Below are 19,479 nucleotides of genomic sequence, written 5' to 3' on the forward strand. Positions count from 1 at the left end.
ATCTTGACACATGCAATGATTTCCTGAAACTCTCACAGAGCGTGCTCACACTGTATTATTGAAAGTAATAGCTGACACAATATTACATCATCCCCCATATGTGTCAGTCTTATCTGATGCAATTGGTAACAAATGTTGCTTTTTGCTATATATTTCAAATAAACTCACAAATCTAAATGGTAAAGAACTTGGATTAAAGACCAGTTTAACACTGACAGGTAATTAACTTTAAAATTTACTGGCATTTGTTTTATTAAACAACAGTATACAAAATACAAGAAAGAAACTGGAAGAATTATGTAAGATATGTGAGAACAGTTGTAGTTTATTGTAAATAAAATGTGGTTAAATAAAAGGAAAATAAGAGATTAACAAAATTGTGACAAGGCATGTTTAACCATCTGCAGATACTCGGATGAAACAAAGTTAAAGAGTTAAAATCTGTTAAAACTAAATTTTCTTCTGCTCTTTCTGCTGCTTTTGTTATGTTAATGTTGCATGTTCAGGATAATCTATCAGACCGATAAAGGTGTCACAGCTTTGTTTTGATGAAAGATGCCACAGAATGTCATACATGACTGGACACTTGCTCCTTTTCCATCCTACGGTGGCTTTAAATGTCGCAATGCCATCTGGAGCGGTGAGAATAAAACCTCCTTTTAAAGATGCCCATTTTAATTGCTAAATGTTTACTTGCAGGAACTCTCAGTGGGCAGGCACACGACTTCTAATGAAACACTTTAAAGCCTATGGGCTCTTGCAGCTTACTTTAAGAGTGTTTCTAAACAAACACAGCCTGGGTTTGAACTGTTGATAATAGCTGTTAAGGGCCAATAAAACACAACAGTGGAGAGTGCAGAAGCAAAGAGTGCATTAAAACATCACCAGCACAATCAGCCTGTCAGTGCTCCTGTTTCGGTGCAGATATGTGTGTGGCCTAAGTGCGCCAGTTATCTGGGCAGCAAACACATAACATTTCTGTCCAAGTGCTTTAATCTAGATTCATCTTAATAAAACTCCAAACAAGGTTATTGGCTTCTATAGATCCTGGGAAGACATTTGAAGGAAAAAAAATGCCTAAATAAATAAAACTAAAAAGGAAGGAACATAAGATCAATGATTAATTAGAGAAGTATGATTTGGATGGCAAAAAGCATTAGTAAAATCGAAAACTAAGCATTTTTTTTTTTTAGCTATGGGCTTCATACAAAAACAGTACATTCATGAACAAGTTGCTTTTGGACGAAATAGTCAAATGCGATTAAAAGCACATGACCCATCAGAGAATGTGAAGACATGTGTTGCGTCACTGGACAGTTGCGCCTTCTTGTTATCTCTGCCTGCAACCATTGATGTCTGGTTAGTTCTTGCTTTTTGTATAGTTAAAGGGCTACATCAGTAAAATCTAGCAGAGCAGGGATGCACTGGATAAAGAAAAAGAAGGAAGCTGACGATCCTTACTGGAAGTAGTTTAAACGCTTCAATGAACGCAAGGTCTGTTGATTATTAAGCCAGTATTCTGCCAAATCTGATCCCCTACCCCCAGAAAAAAAATCAACTTCCCTTTCTTTTTTACCCAATTAGTTACAAGAAATTCATAGTACAAGTTGCCATATAGATAATAAAGATGTTGAAGTTCATTACAAAGATGTTTTATTTTAACTTGCAGTGGAAAGATATCTTAAGCTTTTGGTTGTGAGGAGTAGAAGAGCACTGAGATATGATTTTAGAGCCCAATCCTGCAGTTTTGAGCTTAGAAACTTTATCCTGAAGGTAAAATTCAAGGTTTGTACCACAGAGCCAGTGGGAATACAAAATGAGGTTTAAACAAAATGAACCGTGACTTTAACTTCACATTTGCTTTAGCTTAACGAGACCATTATGAGAATATACTGTACATGTACAGCTTCATGCATGCCTGTGCTTGAGTATTTGTTCTTGCATATGACTTTTTACACAAATTTGTATGTGCAAAAAGTCCCCAAGTGTCCTCTGTCCATCTTGGCTTATGTAAATCCATCCACTCCTATCTGAAAGATTTGCATATACTAACGTGAGAACATGTGAGCATGTGCTTTGACTGCAGTTACAGCTTGTATGCTCCTTTTCACTGGATCGATGTGTACATTAATCTCTGCTGCAGTGGCAGCACATTGCCTTGTATACTCTGCTCCCTATCCCTGACCCAGTATGCTGTGTGATCCTGCCTACAGCCTCATTTGTCTCCATCAGGGGACAGGCGAGGTTACGACTCACCAAAGCGCAGTACGTTTCAGGTGGATCTCCACACGTGATGTTTGGGGGGTCGAGGGCCACTCGAAGGTACTTTGTCATGTCGGTGGCTTCTGGCTGACAGGCCATGTAGTCCCAGGCCAGGCCTTCCTCTGTGTAGATCTGGGATTTACACACGTCATAGTGTCCCCAGGCCGCCGGGTAATGTTGCATAGCATGTGCCACACTGGTGCACACAGCCTGCAGGGTGAATAATATGGGCCAAAGCATTGCTGATCTTTTTTTGGCGTCTTCAAAGTTACTGCTTCTCCACAACAATGGCTACACCGCTGAGAGTTTTCTAAATCAACTGCAGAAACAGAACATTTAGAAAGAGTGGCAGCATCTCGCACCCATGTGTGAGCAGCTTCAGGGAACGATTAGCCCCCATTCAGTTATTTTGCCTTTGATTGCTACCACGTCTGCCTGGCTGATGAGGTGTGTCAACGAGTGAGCTCCTCCTCTGGCGTTGATAGTTGATGAAAAGGTCAGAAAACGGTCAGATGTGATGTGTATAGAGTGACACTTCTCATATGTCAGCAGATGTCTGATCTTGATATCCTGTCAATTGTGTCATCTACCAGAAGAAGCATCCTAAAGGACAAAAGAAAAAGACAGTTTGGTGAATAAAACGGATCACGTAATAGCACATAGATATTTTAATGCAAAAGTAATTATTTTAAAATGGCTAGAAGCTCTTATATGAACAAATAATGCATCTCACCACCCACACACAAATTACGTAGACAAAAAAAATGCACATTTCTTCTGCTCATACGTGTCCCTCAATAATGATCTTGCCAAAATCACTGTATACAATTCAAATCAAACTTGCTCTGCAAAGTGTAATCTCCATTTGATTTTCATACAAAAAGGCTTATTTCCATGTGTCAAGTCACTGCATTTAAGTTATTGCTTTTCCCGACTCCTTTATGTGGAGTCGCGGTTGTCTAAACACCTTCAGAGGCATTTGGGAAATATTAAAGTAAAATTGGGAGACAGAAATGGTTTATTTGAGGGATTGTATGTTCTTCAGAGCTATCACAAGCCATCAGTCAGATGGTGTAATTCATCAGGTAATGGCATCTGGCAGCAGTCAATAGAGACCTACACAATTTCTACATCTCAGGTAAAAAAAGTGTGTACGGAAGGGGAAGAAAAAAAATGAAGTGGATATATACAGCTGCCTCTGATAGAAGGTACTTTTAAAAAGAGCTAAGTTAATGCTAAATGTCAGTGTGCTTAGATGTCCTAAGGTTTTGCTGCGGTGAAAAGAACTTTTCTGTCAACAGCTATAGAAAAAATTATGTTTCAATTTAACCTTTCAACCCACAGACCAAAATGTTGACGAACATGTACAGTTATCCTCTCTTAAAACATCTAACAAGTTGGTAGTGTTACATCAGATGGTCAGAAAAATATCTTGTTCAAGCCACTGGAGGTTAAACGCCTCATGCAAGGGCACCTAGGCAGTACTTCCTGAGATAGCAGTGTTATTTACTGGCTTTCTTTGCCCAGATTCCCCACAGCTAATAACTGCAGTTCAACCAGTAACTCTATGGTCACCAGCTTTACTCTCTACCCTTCAGGCTACAGCTGCTCCCCTCTGATTTCTGGTCACTACTGAAATAATGTTTTAAAGAAACCTGGAGTGTAAAGCCTCTAGTCATTTATATTCAGACCAGTGATACTTTAGGTTTTTTTTAGCACCATATTTGTGTTTGCCAAGAGATTTTCCAATAAAATTCCTACATTTTAACAACAGTTATTAAGATAAAGTTAAGCAAATTGAGTGTGAAATTTTGTTAAAGCTTGCTATATGATCCCTGTCAACATATGGAAGCATTAAAACCCATAATTCTAATTTGGTCATCCTGTCTTGGATTCAATTTATACCTATTTTAATGGGTTTTCACCACATTTACAGCAATTATCACTTTCCTTCTTCCAGCCTATAAGGCCCGTTTTACAAAATGACCTCAGGCTTGAATACATTCAAACTGTAATAAAAGATTTTCATCCAAGCCGGGGATATTATCAGCACTGTTATCCAGACTTGGCAGACCCTTCAAAGTGAGCCATGTCACGAGGTATGGATGGCAGGCTTTATTTGACAGACCTCTGATTGGAGGAAGGAAGAAGCTAGTGGAAATAAAGGCAAGATGGAAGAATTTTGACTCTTTGAATATGCTCATGTCAATCCACAAGGCTCACTAGAAGAGGCCAATTACAAATTTGGTAACACAGCTAGAGCTCTGAGTGATGAAAAGGCTTTCTTTTTCATGGGGATACGTGATCAAATTTAATAAATATAAATGTCTGTCCCTGACCAGAGTTGCACCATGTCTCGTTTCACATTCTCATACAAAGACACATGCATACAACCCTACATCCAATCATCCAACCCCCCCTCCATAACGCTGAGGCTGACTTTCATGCCAGTCAAATTAGCTACCAGTGGTGGTAGTGGTTACTTGTCTTATTTCTATTTAATAGGGAACATCCATAGCTAATATGAGACAGCAAATGGAGTTCACCACAGAAATTTAGGATTTAGCTTATTGACACCTGATGTAATGAAATTTACTCTTATGAAAGGAGGGTTTCCGGACACTCACAGATCCTCTGCAGATCGATTTACTTCAACATCAGAGTGCCACTTAAACACAGCCGATCAATAAAGGAAAAAAAAAAAAAAAACAATCAAAATTTAAATCTTACAACTCTCTTATGTTAAAGACTATTTCTGCAGACATGACATCAGTTAAAACGTTGAATAAGCTGCTTTCATGTTTAAACATCACTCAAAGTACTATAGTCTCAGTTCTCACTGAGCTTATGTGCACAAAATCATAGCCTTCCACTTGTGCTGCCTAGCTTCGCATCTCTGCCTCATACTCAGTGGTACCACTCAGAAATGCACTGAGAAACCTGGGAATGCCATAATTTCTCTGAGAAAAATATGAGGTCAGGTTCTATATTAAAAATCATAAATTTTTGAGCACCTCTCCATATGCAGGGAGATGAACAGCTTTGGGTGACCACCTCGCCTCTCTCACTCTTTTTTCTTTACTTGTTTTTGAAGCCTCTGAAACACCCCCTTGTGTCCGCTTGCATCCCATCCCCTGGGCAGCTCAAGCATAGCTGAGTGTTTTAAAAAGTCAGCAGGCAGTCATGCCCTGTGGCTTATATTAGTTACAAACTCCCAGCCAGACTCCTTAAACTCATGGCGGATGTATTCCATTTATTTTATTGTAATCCCGCTTAAGTGAAGCTTTGCTTTCTGTCTCTGAGTGTGGCTTTCTGATCGCCTTGTGGCTTTCACATTAGGGCCAATGTGAAAAAGAGCTGCCTGTAGTGCTAAATTACAAGAGATGTTTTCTCTGCAAATTGACATTACTGATTTCAAATGACACCTATTTGCTTCAAAGTACAATAAAAAAAAAGAGATATTGACAAGATATCATGAGGCTCTCTTTGTGATTTATTCTAAAACAATGCCCCCTTACTGTTCTGCACACCTGGTCAGAAATTTGGATCTGCACACATACAATACCTCCTCATTGTGCTTATTGATTTTGTTGACTTCCAAGCAATAACTTTTGATCCGCTGCCAATTTGAGCAGACTGATGCTTTGTTTCTGGCTGATGAGAACAACAATAAACGGGTTAATGCTTCCAACATTCTCTGAGCCAAGAACCAACCCCTCAATATGAGTCACAGTGGGATCAACTGGCAGGCAGAAGCATATCTGTGTTGAAACACATTTGTCTCCTGATTTCAACTCCTCTTTGCCTGAACCTTTCATTCAATTTCTCATCCTTTCTTTGGTTATTGAAATGTGTTTTGCTTCACAAGAGTCATTTACACATAAAAATAACACCATTGCTGTTTTACCTTTAATAACTCCTGCTCCTGCTACATTTGCTCGCTAATTATTTAAACAAGGACTCCACATGATTTTCTCTATTTAGAACCATTTTCTAAAGTTGTGACTTAAGTGGTGACAGCCGAGTGGCCCAAGCTACAGCCATCCAAGCAGCCTACAGCGCAGTCATATATAAAATCTGCCGCCATGTATTATTCAAAGTTCTTCTTCTAATGGTCGTCCAATACAGAAAAATGCACAGCATGATGGAAACATTTTAAAATCCGTTTTAAAAATGCGTAATGCGCCGGGTCACAGAATCAGTTTTTAAATATAAAATGCAAAAATTTTAAAGCACTTGGCAACAGAAGCTGGGTTCTTTACGTTCTGGGTCAGATTTTGGGCTGAGGCAAGGATGCACACATATTTGAATTTGCTGACCTGTTGCGCACCAGGTTAAGTGGTATTATTTAGTACTGGAAAATGCACATAAAAAGCGATGCAAACAGTGATCCAAAAGAATATTGCGAAACAAAGAAAGCCCCCCTATGCTGAGTGAAACTATTTTAAGGAGGGGCGTCCTCGTGCTGAACCAGATTTTTTTTTTTAAATGTTTCTGCCGTAAAGCTTCAAGTCTCTGGAATTTAATCTATTTAAAACTTGCTTACTGTTAAGGCTGTAAAACAGCTCACTGATTTCTTTAACTGCCCACCCAGTAACGATTATCCCTCAACAGTATATGTAAGCGACAAAATGCACAAAAGGATCCTGCACAGCAGGCTCAAAACAATACTCACATTCTAAAGCGCTCCTGGGACGAGCTGCTCATTCAACAAGTTATTTACAGCCACGAGTTGAAGAAAGACTTCAATAGCCCGCATTTGCTCTTGTCTGTTTATACTTTGCACTGTTTTTTGGAAAAGACTGGTCGAATAAAGTGACGAGGGCGCACAACGCTTGCATCCACGTAGGGACCACGTTTTCAAAGTTTATTTAAACTTTTCCGTCTTCCTAACGCCGCTTTTTTTCTTCAGTATAACGACAAATGACACCACCACCGGACGTTTTCTTCTCCCTTTTACGAGCGTTTTTGAGTGTCGACTGTAGTCCACACAGGATGCCTGACTTTACGCAGCGCTGCTTGGTGCAGCATTCATCGGAATGGCGCAGGGAAAACAAAAAAAGAAAAGAAAAGAAGACCTCAAGTAGCTGTGAAGGAGATTCACTCTGGTCCCAGATTCATTATGGTCCATCAACGCGTATTAAAACACCTCCCGGCGGAGAGCAACTCTTGGGGTCCTTTGGATAGGTTAGAATGATTTTTCAGTATGAACGAGTTGTGGACGGAGGAGGGGAGATAAGCAATCTTCCTGAAATGGAGCCACAATGTCCAGTTACATATGAACGCTCCGCCGGGTCCTAAAGATAACACTGGCTGCTAGTAAATCTCAACTTCAGCCGTATACGGTTGTTGATGTTAGTTCTCGTTTCTGTGTAAAATTATGCAAATCGTCACGAAGTGGGCGACTTTATTTAACAGCGATGCTTGTAGAAATCCCAGAAAATAACAATCCTAATTAAGATTGCTCAGTTAGTTAAATAATTCCAAACTGTTATTTTCTAGGAAAAAAATGCTAAAACCAGATTATCCTGTTCGGATAATTCCTTTTAGTGTGTGCATCGTTTTCTACAAAGAAACATAGCTCTCTGACTGACCAAACAGTTGTAACCTTAAGCCCTGATGCCGTTTCAAAAACACACTTTTCAAACATGTTTGATTGCAGCACACATTGATAACCAATAACTGCAGTTATTTGTCTTGAATTACAACATAGACATCTGACCTGTAAGAAAGCTCCCTGAGTTTATATAATCAGATTTTTGATCAACATAAAAGGAATGTGAGCGAATAGATCTTCAAAGTACAACCTATTTAAGGTGCAGCCTAAGTTTCGAGAATAAGATCGGAGAAGGAAATCACGATAAGCTCCCCCCTCCCCCGAGATTCAGTGTACAGTGCAATGTAATTATTCACCTATGAGCTGATAATGCCTTCAGGTCACAGATACTGATTACCGTTACAACACTGCCTCAGGACGCGATGCTTCCTGTAAACAAACAAACAAAAATGATCTTACCTTGCCTATGAGAATAAAAAGGGTGGAAGTTGTCCTTGACTAAGAGGGGAGAAAAAAGAAAAAGAAAGAAAGAAAAACATCTGGCCGGAGTTTGTGGAGTAAGTATTGGGTGAATTTCGTAAGGAGAGCTGAAAGAATAACTACAACTAGGTATCCGACTCCCTTGGCGAATCGCAGATGTCATCCTCTCCACGACAGTGCCAAGCAGCTCGGCAAGGAACCATGGTGACAGGTCGCTTTGAATACGCATTTTAATTGTGGTGTAATGCCAACCGGTAGAGATCACACGATAAAACAACCTCCCAGCTGAAGGTCATTTGGGAATTTAAATAATCTGTTTCTAACATCGGCGCTATTTAAAAACTACGCAGCAGTAGAAAGAGTAGGCTACACTTTGCCTAATTTAGTCGAAATGTTTTTTTCTTCAAAGACAGAGAAAAACAGTAGGTTTTTTTTTTTTTTTTTTTTGCTTGTAATGGTAGCACATTTGATAAGAGAACCTTAGATCCAAACTTGCCCGTACAGCTGTAACGTTTTCTCAAGTTAAAGTTTTTTTTGTTTTGTTTTCTGTGAAATCAGCACCCTGGACAGCTCCATCACTCTTCATTACACTGAAGCTCTTATTTTTATGAAATATTATTAAATAAAATTAGGTTTAAAATTACTTGTAAATGTGTGTATTTTTATTTTTAACTAGTACATTCATGAAAGCATTCAAATGTAATCAGTGGATCACAATACAGCCTTCCTTACTTTTTTCCTTAGACCCAATCTTTTGTTATTCCTAATTCCTCCACATGCACTTGACACCCATTCATGCACCTAATCTAAAAAATTAAGAATTCTTCATCCAAAAGAAGCACATTATTTCCTAGGGATCTAAAAAACTTGACCTTCACTCATTCATTCCACCTCCTTCTTTCCTTTTTCCTTTCACAAATCAGAATAAAACAGTCTAATTCCCACCCTTCTTTCCTCTGCTCTTCATCCCTCCTTCTGTAGGATGTGAGCTAAGCAGTGTTTAAAATGTCCCCAAATAGAACCCCAGCCCGTATTGATTTCTTGCAAATTAATATGCAATGAAAGCTCTGTAATCCCATTAAAAAGTGACAATGCCATTTCTGTTCTGATAAAGGCAGATTTTAGTTGGAGACTGGAGCTGAATGACAACGAGTCTCTTATCCCCACTGAGCTGCATTGTATCAGAGGGTTCAGCCCTTTGCTCGGAGCTGCAGCTGCTCTTGACAATCCCCTTAAATCATTCCTCCTGGAAATACTACTACGACTCTGAGATGGATGGATGGATAGATAGATAGATAGATAGATAGATAGATAGATAGATAGATAGATAGATAGATAGATAGATAGATAGATAGATAGATAGATAGATAGATGAAGCAAATGCCACTCCTTGTCAAAGACTGCAGGGTAAATTCTGTGAATACATAAAGTCTGCTTGAGACCACATCAGGAATTCCTCTATAGCTGCTCCTAAGTATTTTTATTTTTTTTTATTTTTTTATTTTTTTAGCAGACTGCCACGCTGTATGGCAAAGATCCAGAGGTGGAGTCTGCCCTCTCACCCTCTGTGTGTCCTTTCCCTCGGTGGCACAGAGAGCCTGGACTGACAGAGATGGAGGGTTTGCTGTTTGATTCCACTCCCCAGGGTCTATTGATGGTTTCAAAGTGGAGTCTACCTGCCACAGCTTTAATCATCTGTGACCCCAGCTACATGTTGGAAGACCACCAAAGGGAGGGCGGGATCAGCAGCCCCCTGCATGGATGTGTGAGCAGTCAAAAGACAGAGAAAAAAAAAGGAAGCACAATAAAGAGATGTTAAAGAAATATCCAGACCTGCAGAGATAAGGACCTGTGTACTGAGCTGCTTTCTCCACACACTCATTGAGATGTGGAATAACACTGATTTAGTTTCCATCCAGCTTTAGGTTTCTTTTTTTTCATGAAAAATTTCTATCTAGTTTAAATGTATTATTGGTGCATTTAATCAGATTTTCTCCAGAGGTGAAGCAGAGCAAATCAGCATGCAGGCACAACTCATGGCTGCCAAATTAATTCAATGTATTCCAAAGCCTTTCTTAAGGCCAAGGTTGTAATTATGGCTTGCAATTAGATGGGATATAAATATTAGATAACTCCTCTTCGAAATCCCTGAGAAGGTGAACCCAAAGGGTTTTCTTTCGTTTTTTTTTTTTTTTTTTTTTTTAACTGTTGTTGGTTTTCATAAAGATTTCAGACACTTCTGGCTTTGATTAAATAAATTCACTGATGACTGACAAACATCATTCCTGTATTGTACAGTCTAGGTGAGGAAGTTGTTATGACTGCTTACTTTTACTCATTGAGTCACAAAAAGTCTGCTGATAATTGAGGTGAAGCTTCACCTTTGAAGCAACGAGTTCAGGCACCATGTGGTGGCATATGACAGAGTAGTTTTTCACCAAGTGAGACATAGTTGTGAATTTGAGTGGGTTGTTACCACACATAAAAGTCTCTATGCATGAAGAATATGTGACACTTTTCTGGAGAGTATGTCAAAGCCACTGCAATGCAGCTTAAAAACGGGAAGTGATCAGGGTAAGGAAGGAGCTGGGAGAGTCAGGAAACACTCTTTGGAATTAGTTCAAGTGCTTCAGTGTGTCTGTGTGCATGAGCGTCTTTGCCTGTGTGTGTGTTTCTGCTTTTGACTGCATATAAATGTGAAAGAGTTTAAAGATAAAGTGTAATGCTCATTTAGAAACTAAAGTTTGTAAACATCCTCATTTACTCCCATGGTGAAATTTAATGGATAATGCTTACTGAAAATGAGTCGCTGTCTTAAAATCCTTACCTGCATTAGGTACCTGTGCATCAATGATGCATGTCCATCTGGGCTGATTTTTTTAAAAACATTTTTAGAGCGATGGGGTCAAACCTCCTCCCAAGATCAGATGCATGATGGATGTGCCACTAAGCAGTTGTCATGATAATTGACTGACAGACCACCTCCTTAACTGAGATTTAAATGAAATGTTTTCTAAAAGCATTTAAGCTGTAAAAAAAAAAAAAAAAAAAAAAAAGAAGAGGAATGCATTTGTTGAGTCTGTCCTCATTTTGAACTGAGTTTTGTCTGAAGTTTCCATATTTCAAGTTTGCACTGGAATGGACTTTAACTTTAGTCTTAATTTTAACTCTGTGCCAATGAGTATCGTTGGGTAATCTGGCCCACCGTCTCTGTAAATGTAGTGTAGTAGAAGCAAAAATAGAAGATAGTGTATCAGAAGACTATGATGGGTTTTGTGGAAATGTACTATAATTTAACAGCGTGACTACTATCACTACTTCACAATTTGCTTCTACAGAGTAAAACTTGCAATCTTTCAAAGTGGTCTTCAGCAATAGTTCTTAAAGCTTATTGAAGGTCTTTCACAGTTTTTCTTTGGATATTGGCTGTTTTTCTTACTCATTCTCAGTCCTTCGACCTGACTATCTTCAGAAGTATGGTTTATTTTTTAAGCTACTAAACACTAATCTATGACCCTTTTAGTATATATATATATATATATATATATATATAGATGTCATGGATAAGCAATAGGGGACAAGAAACTGAAAAACAAGGAACTGGAGAAATATCAAGGACTCAAGGAAGAGCTGGAGCAAGCCTGGAAAGTGAAGGCAACAATAGTACCAGTGGTCATTGGAGCAGTGGGGGCCCTGTTCCCCACACTGGCAAAATGCCTCTCATAGATATCTGGAGAACCATCAGACATCTTCATCCAGAAAAGTGCAGTCATAGGAACAGTTAAGATACTGCGCAGCACCTTCAAGGTCCCAGGATTCTGGTAAAGGACGCAAGCTTGAGATGAACAGCGACCAATACCACCAAGGGGTACATTCTTCTGAAAATAGTCAGGTTGAAGGACTGAAAATGAGTAAAGAAACAGCCATTGTCCAAATAAAAACTGGATGCATCTGGCCCTACTGTTTGCTAAATCCTCAACAGAAATGGTCTAAAGAAATGAGGTGTGGCTCAAGACTTTTGTAGAGTACTGTGCAACACGAATGCTGAAAAATAAGTCCCTTTGGTTCCCAGCAACACTGTGTTTCACTGCAGCCTGTAACCATAAAGACCTGACGCATCATACAGATTTTCTAATTCTGAAGCTTAGTCAGTGCCTCAGGTCTGAAATGAAAGAAAAACCTCCCCTGCCTAAATTACAGCATTACGTGTATATGCAACATGAAACATGGTTTTTAAAATGTTAGCTGACTAACATACTTCTGATGAGGGTATTCTGGTAACAAAAAGAGGTGATGATGGGAAAGAAGTGGGTTGCACAAAAGTCGACCTAGAGAGGGTTGTGAACAAAGGACAGCTTTAAAAAAAAGCAATCAGACTTTCAGGCTCGAAAACCAGCAGTCAAGAAGCCCTAAACTAGAGTTTAGAAAACAGACTTTAAGGATCTTGATGGCATGGGAAAATGGAAATGACCAAGCACAGCAGTGTGAATAAGCCAAACACTAATAATGAGTGTAGATATGAGGAAAAAATATCTTCATTGTTAAACGTATGCATACTGTAATATTCATTATAAGGTGTTTGGATTTTATATGTGTTTATTAAAAAATGTATTATTACATATTTTAAGTGGAAGTCTTCAACTTCTCTCATGTACTACCACAGTCATTGATAACCTGTCATTGCTGGGATAAAATTTAAAAAGTCAGACGTAAACATGTTTTTACAAAACAATATTTTGAAGAAACAGTAACAGAACCAATATTTGGTCGTATTTAAACCAGCAGACCAGTGCTGGTTTTACTAAAAATCTTTGTCATGTACTGTTTTCTGTTAACCTTATCCTGTTTTTAAACGTCTAAACTTAACATACCTTCTAACTGTAACCATCAGGGTGGGGTGAAATAAAAAACGCAAGTAATTACAGAAATACAGTGGTTGCAGGAAAGTAGAAATACAGCGGAAATGATCTTCCAGGTCAGAATTAAACCATCAGTCTCACACTTGAAGGCCAAAGGGTTTTTCCACCATCCATCAACCCTTCCTTAACCCCTTACATGGCATTTTTGTCCATCTCACAAGTGGCAACATGACGGTTGTCATGTTGTGACAGCACATCGTCATCAGTTGTGCCATGGGATCTGCAGCAGAGAACTCAGAAAGGAAAACAAAATAAAAGAAAATAAATAAAAAATAAGAAGTATTATAGAACTAGCAAAACATTTTATCATCCACAAGGAGAAACTGTGGGTTTGCATTAATTGTTGCATGTTTAATGTTAGGAAAAGATAATGGATTGTGTGAAAACAAATACTCCTCTGCAACTTTGAAACATCAGAGTAAAGTTTTTCCTTTGACACCTTACATTACTTTCAAAGCAATGCAAGGTAGCATGCAAAAATACAGGGTTCAAATTCATCTTTGTGACTTTCTTTTTCCCGAATTACACTGATTATTTATGCAAGGACAGGTTACTGAGGTAAAAAAAGAAGAAAACAAAAATTATTAAAAAAGAGAAAAACATTCAATACAATGCCATTTTATTTTAGTGACTCCATCAATATATAAGATATGACATGCAATTATATGAATTTGACTGTTTTAGCAAGAAAAAAACTAAATTTAAATTTATATTATACCATCACACACACACACACACACACACACACGTGTCTCTCTCTCTCTCTCTCTCTCTCTCTCTCTCTCTCTCTCTCTCTCACTATATATATATATATATATATATATATATATATATATATATATATATATGTATATATATATACACACTTTCTAAGTAGACAGAAACCTGTGATGATAAAATAAATTACTAGTTGGATGTCATATCTCCGTTATTGCAAGATATGATCTGTCCCTAAACCAGGGTATAGAAGCAGGAACATAGAATCTCTTTCCTTGGGAACAGTGGGCAACTCGCCAAACTCTGCAGGAGCTGTACAACATTTCACAACATGATGGATGGCACGAGTAATTTTTAACCGTAACAATAAATCATTTCATCAACAACCCTCCTCAATATTTGAAAGGAGATAAAGGGTTCCTCTTAGAAGCAAGGCTAAAATTTAAATCTAATGAGGCAATATCTACTCCCATCTGAGCGACAGGCCAGTTGACACATTCAGAGTATTTCTTGCTCTCTTACTTCAGTAGACACATGAAATTATGCTACTAAGTGTTTTAATTGTGGCAATATGTGCTTTGAATATAGCTTATACCTGCCACAGGCTTATTTAAATTTTCATTAAAAATGACCTTGAAAAAAGCAGGTTTTATAATGTTTGAATGGAAGTGCTTGACGTGTCACAAAGCAAGCCTGAGAGTAAGACAAAAATAAAAATGCTGCAGGGTTAGGAGGTGTAAAAGAGCTTTCTACAAGGTAATGGACTGAAGGAGCCTTTGCATGGTTTTCCCTTGATCCAGATAGCTCTAAGTTTTGATTCACATGTCTACAGACCCATGTGAGCCTCTTGACATTTATTAGGTATGGCATGCCAAAAAGTCCTGTATTCCCTGAGGTTCTTTTGTTATGTCTTGACAAGGTTTTGACTTTTTATATGGTGCAGATGAGAGATGAGATTCACTTCTAAGATTTCTGGTGGCTAGAGATGCTGATAAATAGTCTCATTTTAACACAACAGAATAAAGGGTTTCTATTTCAGATTACAAATGTGTTTTTGCTGACCAGAATGCATTAACTGCTCTGTGTCTTAATCTTTGCCAGGACGATATCTGGTGTAATTTGAAGCCCTGTTTCGGGAACTGTGGTGCCTGATGCATATTGTGAGTTTAGTCAATTTCATTGCTTTGTCAGTGAGAATAAAAAGAAAAATCACTAAAATGAAACTGGCCAAGCTAATGTTTTTTTTTTTTTTTTTATTGGCTTGACAATCATGTTGAGAAGCCTTTTAGTAGTTGTGTTGCCACTAGCATGTTTCCCAGAAGGTATGTATATATGGAATGTATCCCAGAACAAATTATCTAGAAATTTGATTATATTACAGAAAGGAGTAGGGCTGAATATGTCTTGTGGAAGCACCCAGGAGACAGTCAACAGAGTGTGACCAACCAGTGCTGGGCTCATGTTAACACAGTTTAGGAGAAGCAAATGTTGTCACTGTCATTAATTAAAATTCAGAGCAAGTCATTCATTATTCTTTTTTCATGTATATGCATTTTTATTTTGCAGGCAGAGCAGTGTGGGTGTTGTCTTGCAAGCACTATTACTGTGGTTTCCATGCATTCTGCTTTTTTTTTTTTAATTGTCTGACTATTAATTAAGCCCGTACAGGCTGCTAATCTCATACATCATACTATTTGTATCTGTCATGTTCTGAGCGGTTCATTATTCCCAGTATGGACCATTTACTATCAACAAGGTAGTCACTGACCTGCAGCTAATCTAAATTTGATTGAGGGTAACAAATTTTGATGTGGAGGCTGTTCCTTAATGTTTATGTGCTGTTGATTCACAAGGTAATCAAAGGATAGGAAATATAATTCATTTGCTTGATTTGCATTTGTAACGGCCATTCGCACTCACCCATCCATGTCTAATCTAGTCTTTCTTGAGGTTAACTTGATGGTGTATATATATATATATATAATAAAATAGAATAAAATAAGAGTGACTCTTGATGCTCATGCTTAAGTTCTTTTGCTAACAGGAGAGAAGACATCACATCTTCTAAAAGTCCAACCAGCTCAGGGAATAACCAGCTCCACTGATCTACACACATTTCACTTTGAAATTAGAATAGCACAATAGGCTCACTGCTGTTTTAGAGATTATTATCTTGCTTGTCTCCAGCCCCCAAACACAGCAAGATATTATTATTTCTAAATAAATGTGAACCGAGAAACATTATTGACTGCCCATTATATAATAATCATGAAATTACACAGCATGGACTAGATAACTCGTCAGTGCCCAGAAGAAAAAACAAAAAACAAAACTGTTGGGTTCAAGGTGAGATGAGTAGGTGGATAAGAAGAGTACTTTGTCCCTATGTAGAGTAAAAACTTTACCCTGATAGTCTTTGACTAATAAATGTGTATCTACTCTAACTCTGTCTTTCATTCTTCAAATTATCAGTGCAAAGGAAAATAAGATTTCAGTTCATATGGTTTAGTCAACTTTGAAATATGAGGACACATTCTAAATTAATATGAAGTTGAAATAGCCATTTAAGAGAAACCAAAACAAGATTTTAAGAAATTTGCACAATTTTAATATATACATATAAATACTATAGAAACCTTAATGTTTTAAAAACAGTTTTATTTTAATTTCTGTTGTAGGTTCATTTTTTCGGGGTAAATCCAAATGTTTAACTTAAATTTGTTTGGACATCAGCAATAGTTTTTTCTTCTGCATGAGGGATATGAAATATATAATTTTCCAATAGATAAATTGGATGCTTAAAACAAAACAACACATCATAGAGCACATTTTTAATCTAAGTCTGAGTCAGAAAAAAGTTCCTGTGCAGTAGGATCCTGTTTGGTTCCAGCACCTTAAAAACACCTCATCCTTCTGTCCTAAATGACGCCCTACACCATGAAAGTCTTTGAGAGCCTGTTGTTGGCTTACATATTTGAGCTAGCGGACACCTTTTAGGATCCATAACAGTTTTATGATCGTAATGGGCTTGGGGTTGACAATACCATTATCTACCTGCTTCAGAGAGCCCACTTTTACCCGAATAAAGCAGGAAGCATCCCGAGAATCAAGTTCTTTGATTTCTCAAGTGCCTTTAACACAATTCAACCTGCACCGTTATGAGAGAAGCTCCAGAAAATAGAGGTGGGTACCCTCACAACTACTGGGATTTATGACTGCCTAACAAAAATTGTGAGACTGAAAGGTTATATGTCTGCGAAGGTGGTCAGTAATACAGTAGCATCACAATGGACTGTACTCTCACCATTTCTCTTCATACTGTATACTTCAGACCTCCAATACTCTGATGAATCTGCAGTTGTGAGGTGCATTAGTGATGGACAAGAAGCTGAGTATAGAGAACTGGCCAGTCAGTTTGTGAGATGGCGTGAAACAATTACCTCATCTTGAACATGAACAAAACAAAAGAGATGATTGTGGATTTCAGGGGGTTAGGAGTAAGCAAAGCAGCAAAGAGATGGAGGTGGTAGAGGGCAAATACCTGAGAATTTTAAATCTAACTTGAGTTCAGTTGATTTTAGAGCTCTGGTTAACAACCACTTCCACTACTGGGATCCATCTATCTGCACAGATCAACATGACAAAATCATTTTATGTATTTCTTTTCACTTTGGCACTGATGTGAAAAACATCTTATGTTTTAAAGAAATGATCATAACTAGATATTAACTTGTGAATCATTTACAAACTATTTCTACACTGATTTGATATGAACTTTTATTATACATGGAACAAGTGTCACTGAAGTTGTTTTGATAGTGGCAAACAAATTATTGAATAAAATACCAACCGTTGATATACCCAAACTTTGGGCTACCAGGTTTGAACCATGCTTTTGGCTGTCATCCTCCTCATAAACCATACAAATTTATTAATATCTGCATCTTAAGACTGGATTTAGTACTTCAGAGCTTTTCATTAATTATTTTATTATCATATGTTTATCCAGTCACCTTTTCAGTCATACAGCAGTCAGAGAGCAGTTCGATTTTCTTTGCTTCCAGTATTAACAGGCACTGACTCGCCTCCAGCTAAGCTATTTCATCAGAAACTTGGTGATTAAAAGTAGGGGAGAAGAAGATTTTCGATTGATGGAATGTCTCAGCCACAGGTTTTCTGGAGCACAGCGTGAGAATACTTTTATGTGGGAGATATCTGTCACCGCAAATTTTTCTCTGCCAATCTCACTCCCCCCCCATCTAAAACATGATATTTTTGGAGATAGAGGTACTGTATTCTCCAGGCTTATGTATCCACCCATACAGTTTTCTGTTCTTTCTCTATACTACCCCTTATATTTTTATGCCTTTGTTTATTCCACCCACATGAGCAGCTGCATATGCAGACAAGCACTCTGACACCAACACACACACACATCATTCCAACAGGAGTAAACATATTTGTAAACACCGCCCTCAGACAGAGGCTTCCTCATCAAATGGTTCCTGTTGTTTTCTCATTCTGGTTTGGCATGCTCCTTGAAATAACCTTTCTCATTCTGCAACTCTGCATTGCAGGCTGTCTTCATTTAGGTGTTTGTTGGGTGGGCAGGATGGAGACTACATTATTTATGATGAGGCGACCGGTAGCAAGTGATAGGCACCAAACAGACACGAGAACAGCCCCTCGTACCAGAGTGAAGAAAATCAAACATAGTCCCGGTGCATTTAGTGACGCCTCATGACACTTCCTTTCATTATAAAAATAAAACATTGCATCCGTCCCCTGCTGAGAACGTCAGAGAGGACACAAATGAGAGGCTTTAAGAACCGGGAGTCCTGAGGGAGCTTGCTGGGACGTCCCCACCCAAATGTTGGTTTAAAAATGTTGCAGCTGATTTGCCTGAAAGGAAAGAAGTGAGTGGGGCTTATGATAAACATTTCCCTAGATGAAGAAAGACACTTCTATCTCCACCCCTCATCTGAGGTGGGGGGAGCATCATTTTTCCACAGAGACAAGACATCACATCACAGCTGAAATAGGCAGCCTTCCCCTGGATATAGACAGGTCTAATAAATGTGTATTACAATGCAAATAGCACCTATCCATTATCACCCACTACCGAATCTGCTTTGTTTGTTGGGATTTACATTAATCTGAGAATCCACGAAGTCGCAGGCAGACAAAGACTTACTTGTGATGTTCATGCTATGGAAAATGAATAAAGCATGAAGGTGAAGCGTTTGGGTGCAGATCGGGCTCTGTGGATTGGTTGAGAGATCTGGTGGGTGGATGGAAGTGTGGATCGAGGCTGTTGTGGGGTGTAAAGCAGTGTAGAGGCCACAGGGTCCGCAGGCCAGGTCTGTCGAGATATCCTAAATTTGTCTTCAGTATGCAAGGCGGGAGCTGAAATCCAGCAAAGCTCTTAAATATTAAACACAAACCACCTGCAATTTTTCTCTCTTTATGACAGAAGAAAGCTGTCGATGTAGATATTTCTCTTGGACAGCAGTGATTGCACAACAATTAATGGTGTTTGCATGT

The 19,479-nt window shown here is 38.4% G+C and overlaps 1 protein-coding gene across 5 annotated transcripts in view; it reads right to left on the bottom strand.

The window, feature by feature from the left end:
* Positions 1–19,479, bottom strand: part of LOC121645304 (netrin-G1-like) — a 109,342-nt gene that overhangs the window by 67,899 nt on the left and 21,964 nt on the right. For 2 of the 5 annotated variants that reach the window (XM_041993755.1, XM_041993751.1), the window contains exons 1-2: positions 6,938–7,547; positions 2,257–2,865 (exon numbers count right to left, since the gene is read on the bottom strand). In XM_041993755.1, the coding sequence (XP_041849689.1) occupies positions 2,257–2,502 (246 nt within the window). In that variant the 5' untranslated portion in view covers positions 2,503–2,865; positions 6,938–7,547. Of the gene's footprint in view, positions 1–2,256; positions 2,866–6,937; positions 7,548–8,278; positions 8,562–19,479 lie in introns of those variants that run through there. The other 3 variants (XM_041993753.1, XM_041993752.1, XM_041993754.1) reach the window with 3 other exon arrangements.

Source organism: Melanotaenia boesemani, chromosome 8, assembly GCF_017639745.1.
Source record: "Melanotaenia boesemani isolate fMelBoe1 chromosome 8, fMelBoe1.pri, whole genome shotgun sequence".
Classification (NCBI taxonomy): Eukaryota; Metazoa; Chordata; class Actinopteri; order Atheriniformes; family Melanotaeniidae; genus Melanotaenia; species Melanotaenia boesemani.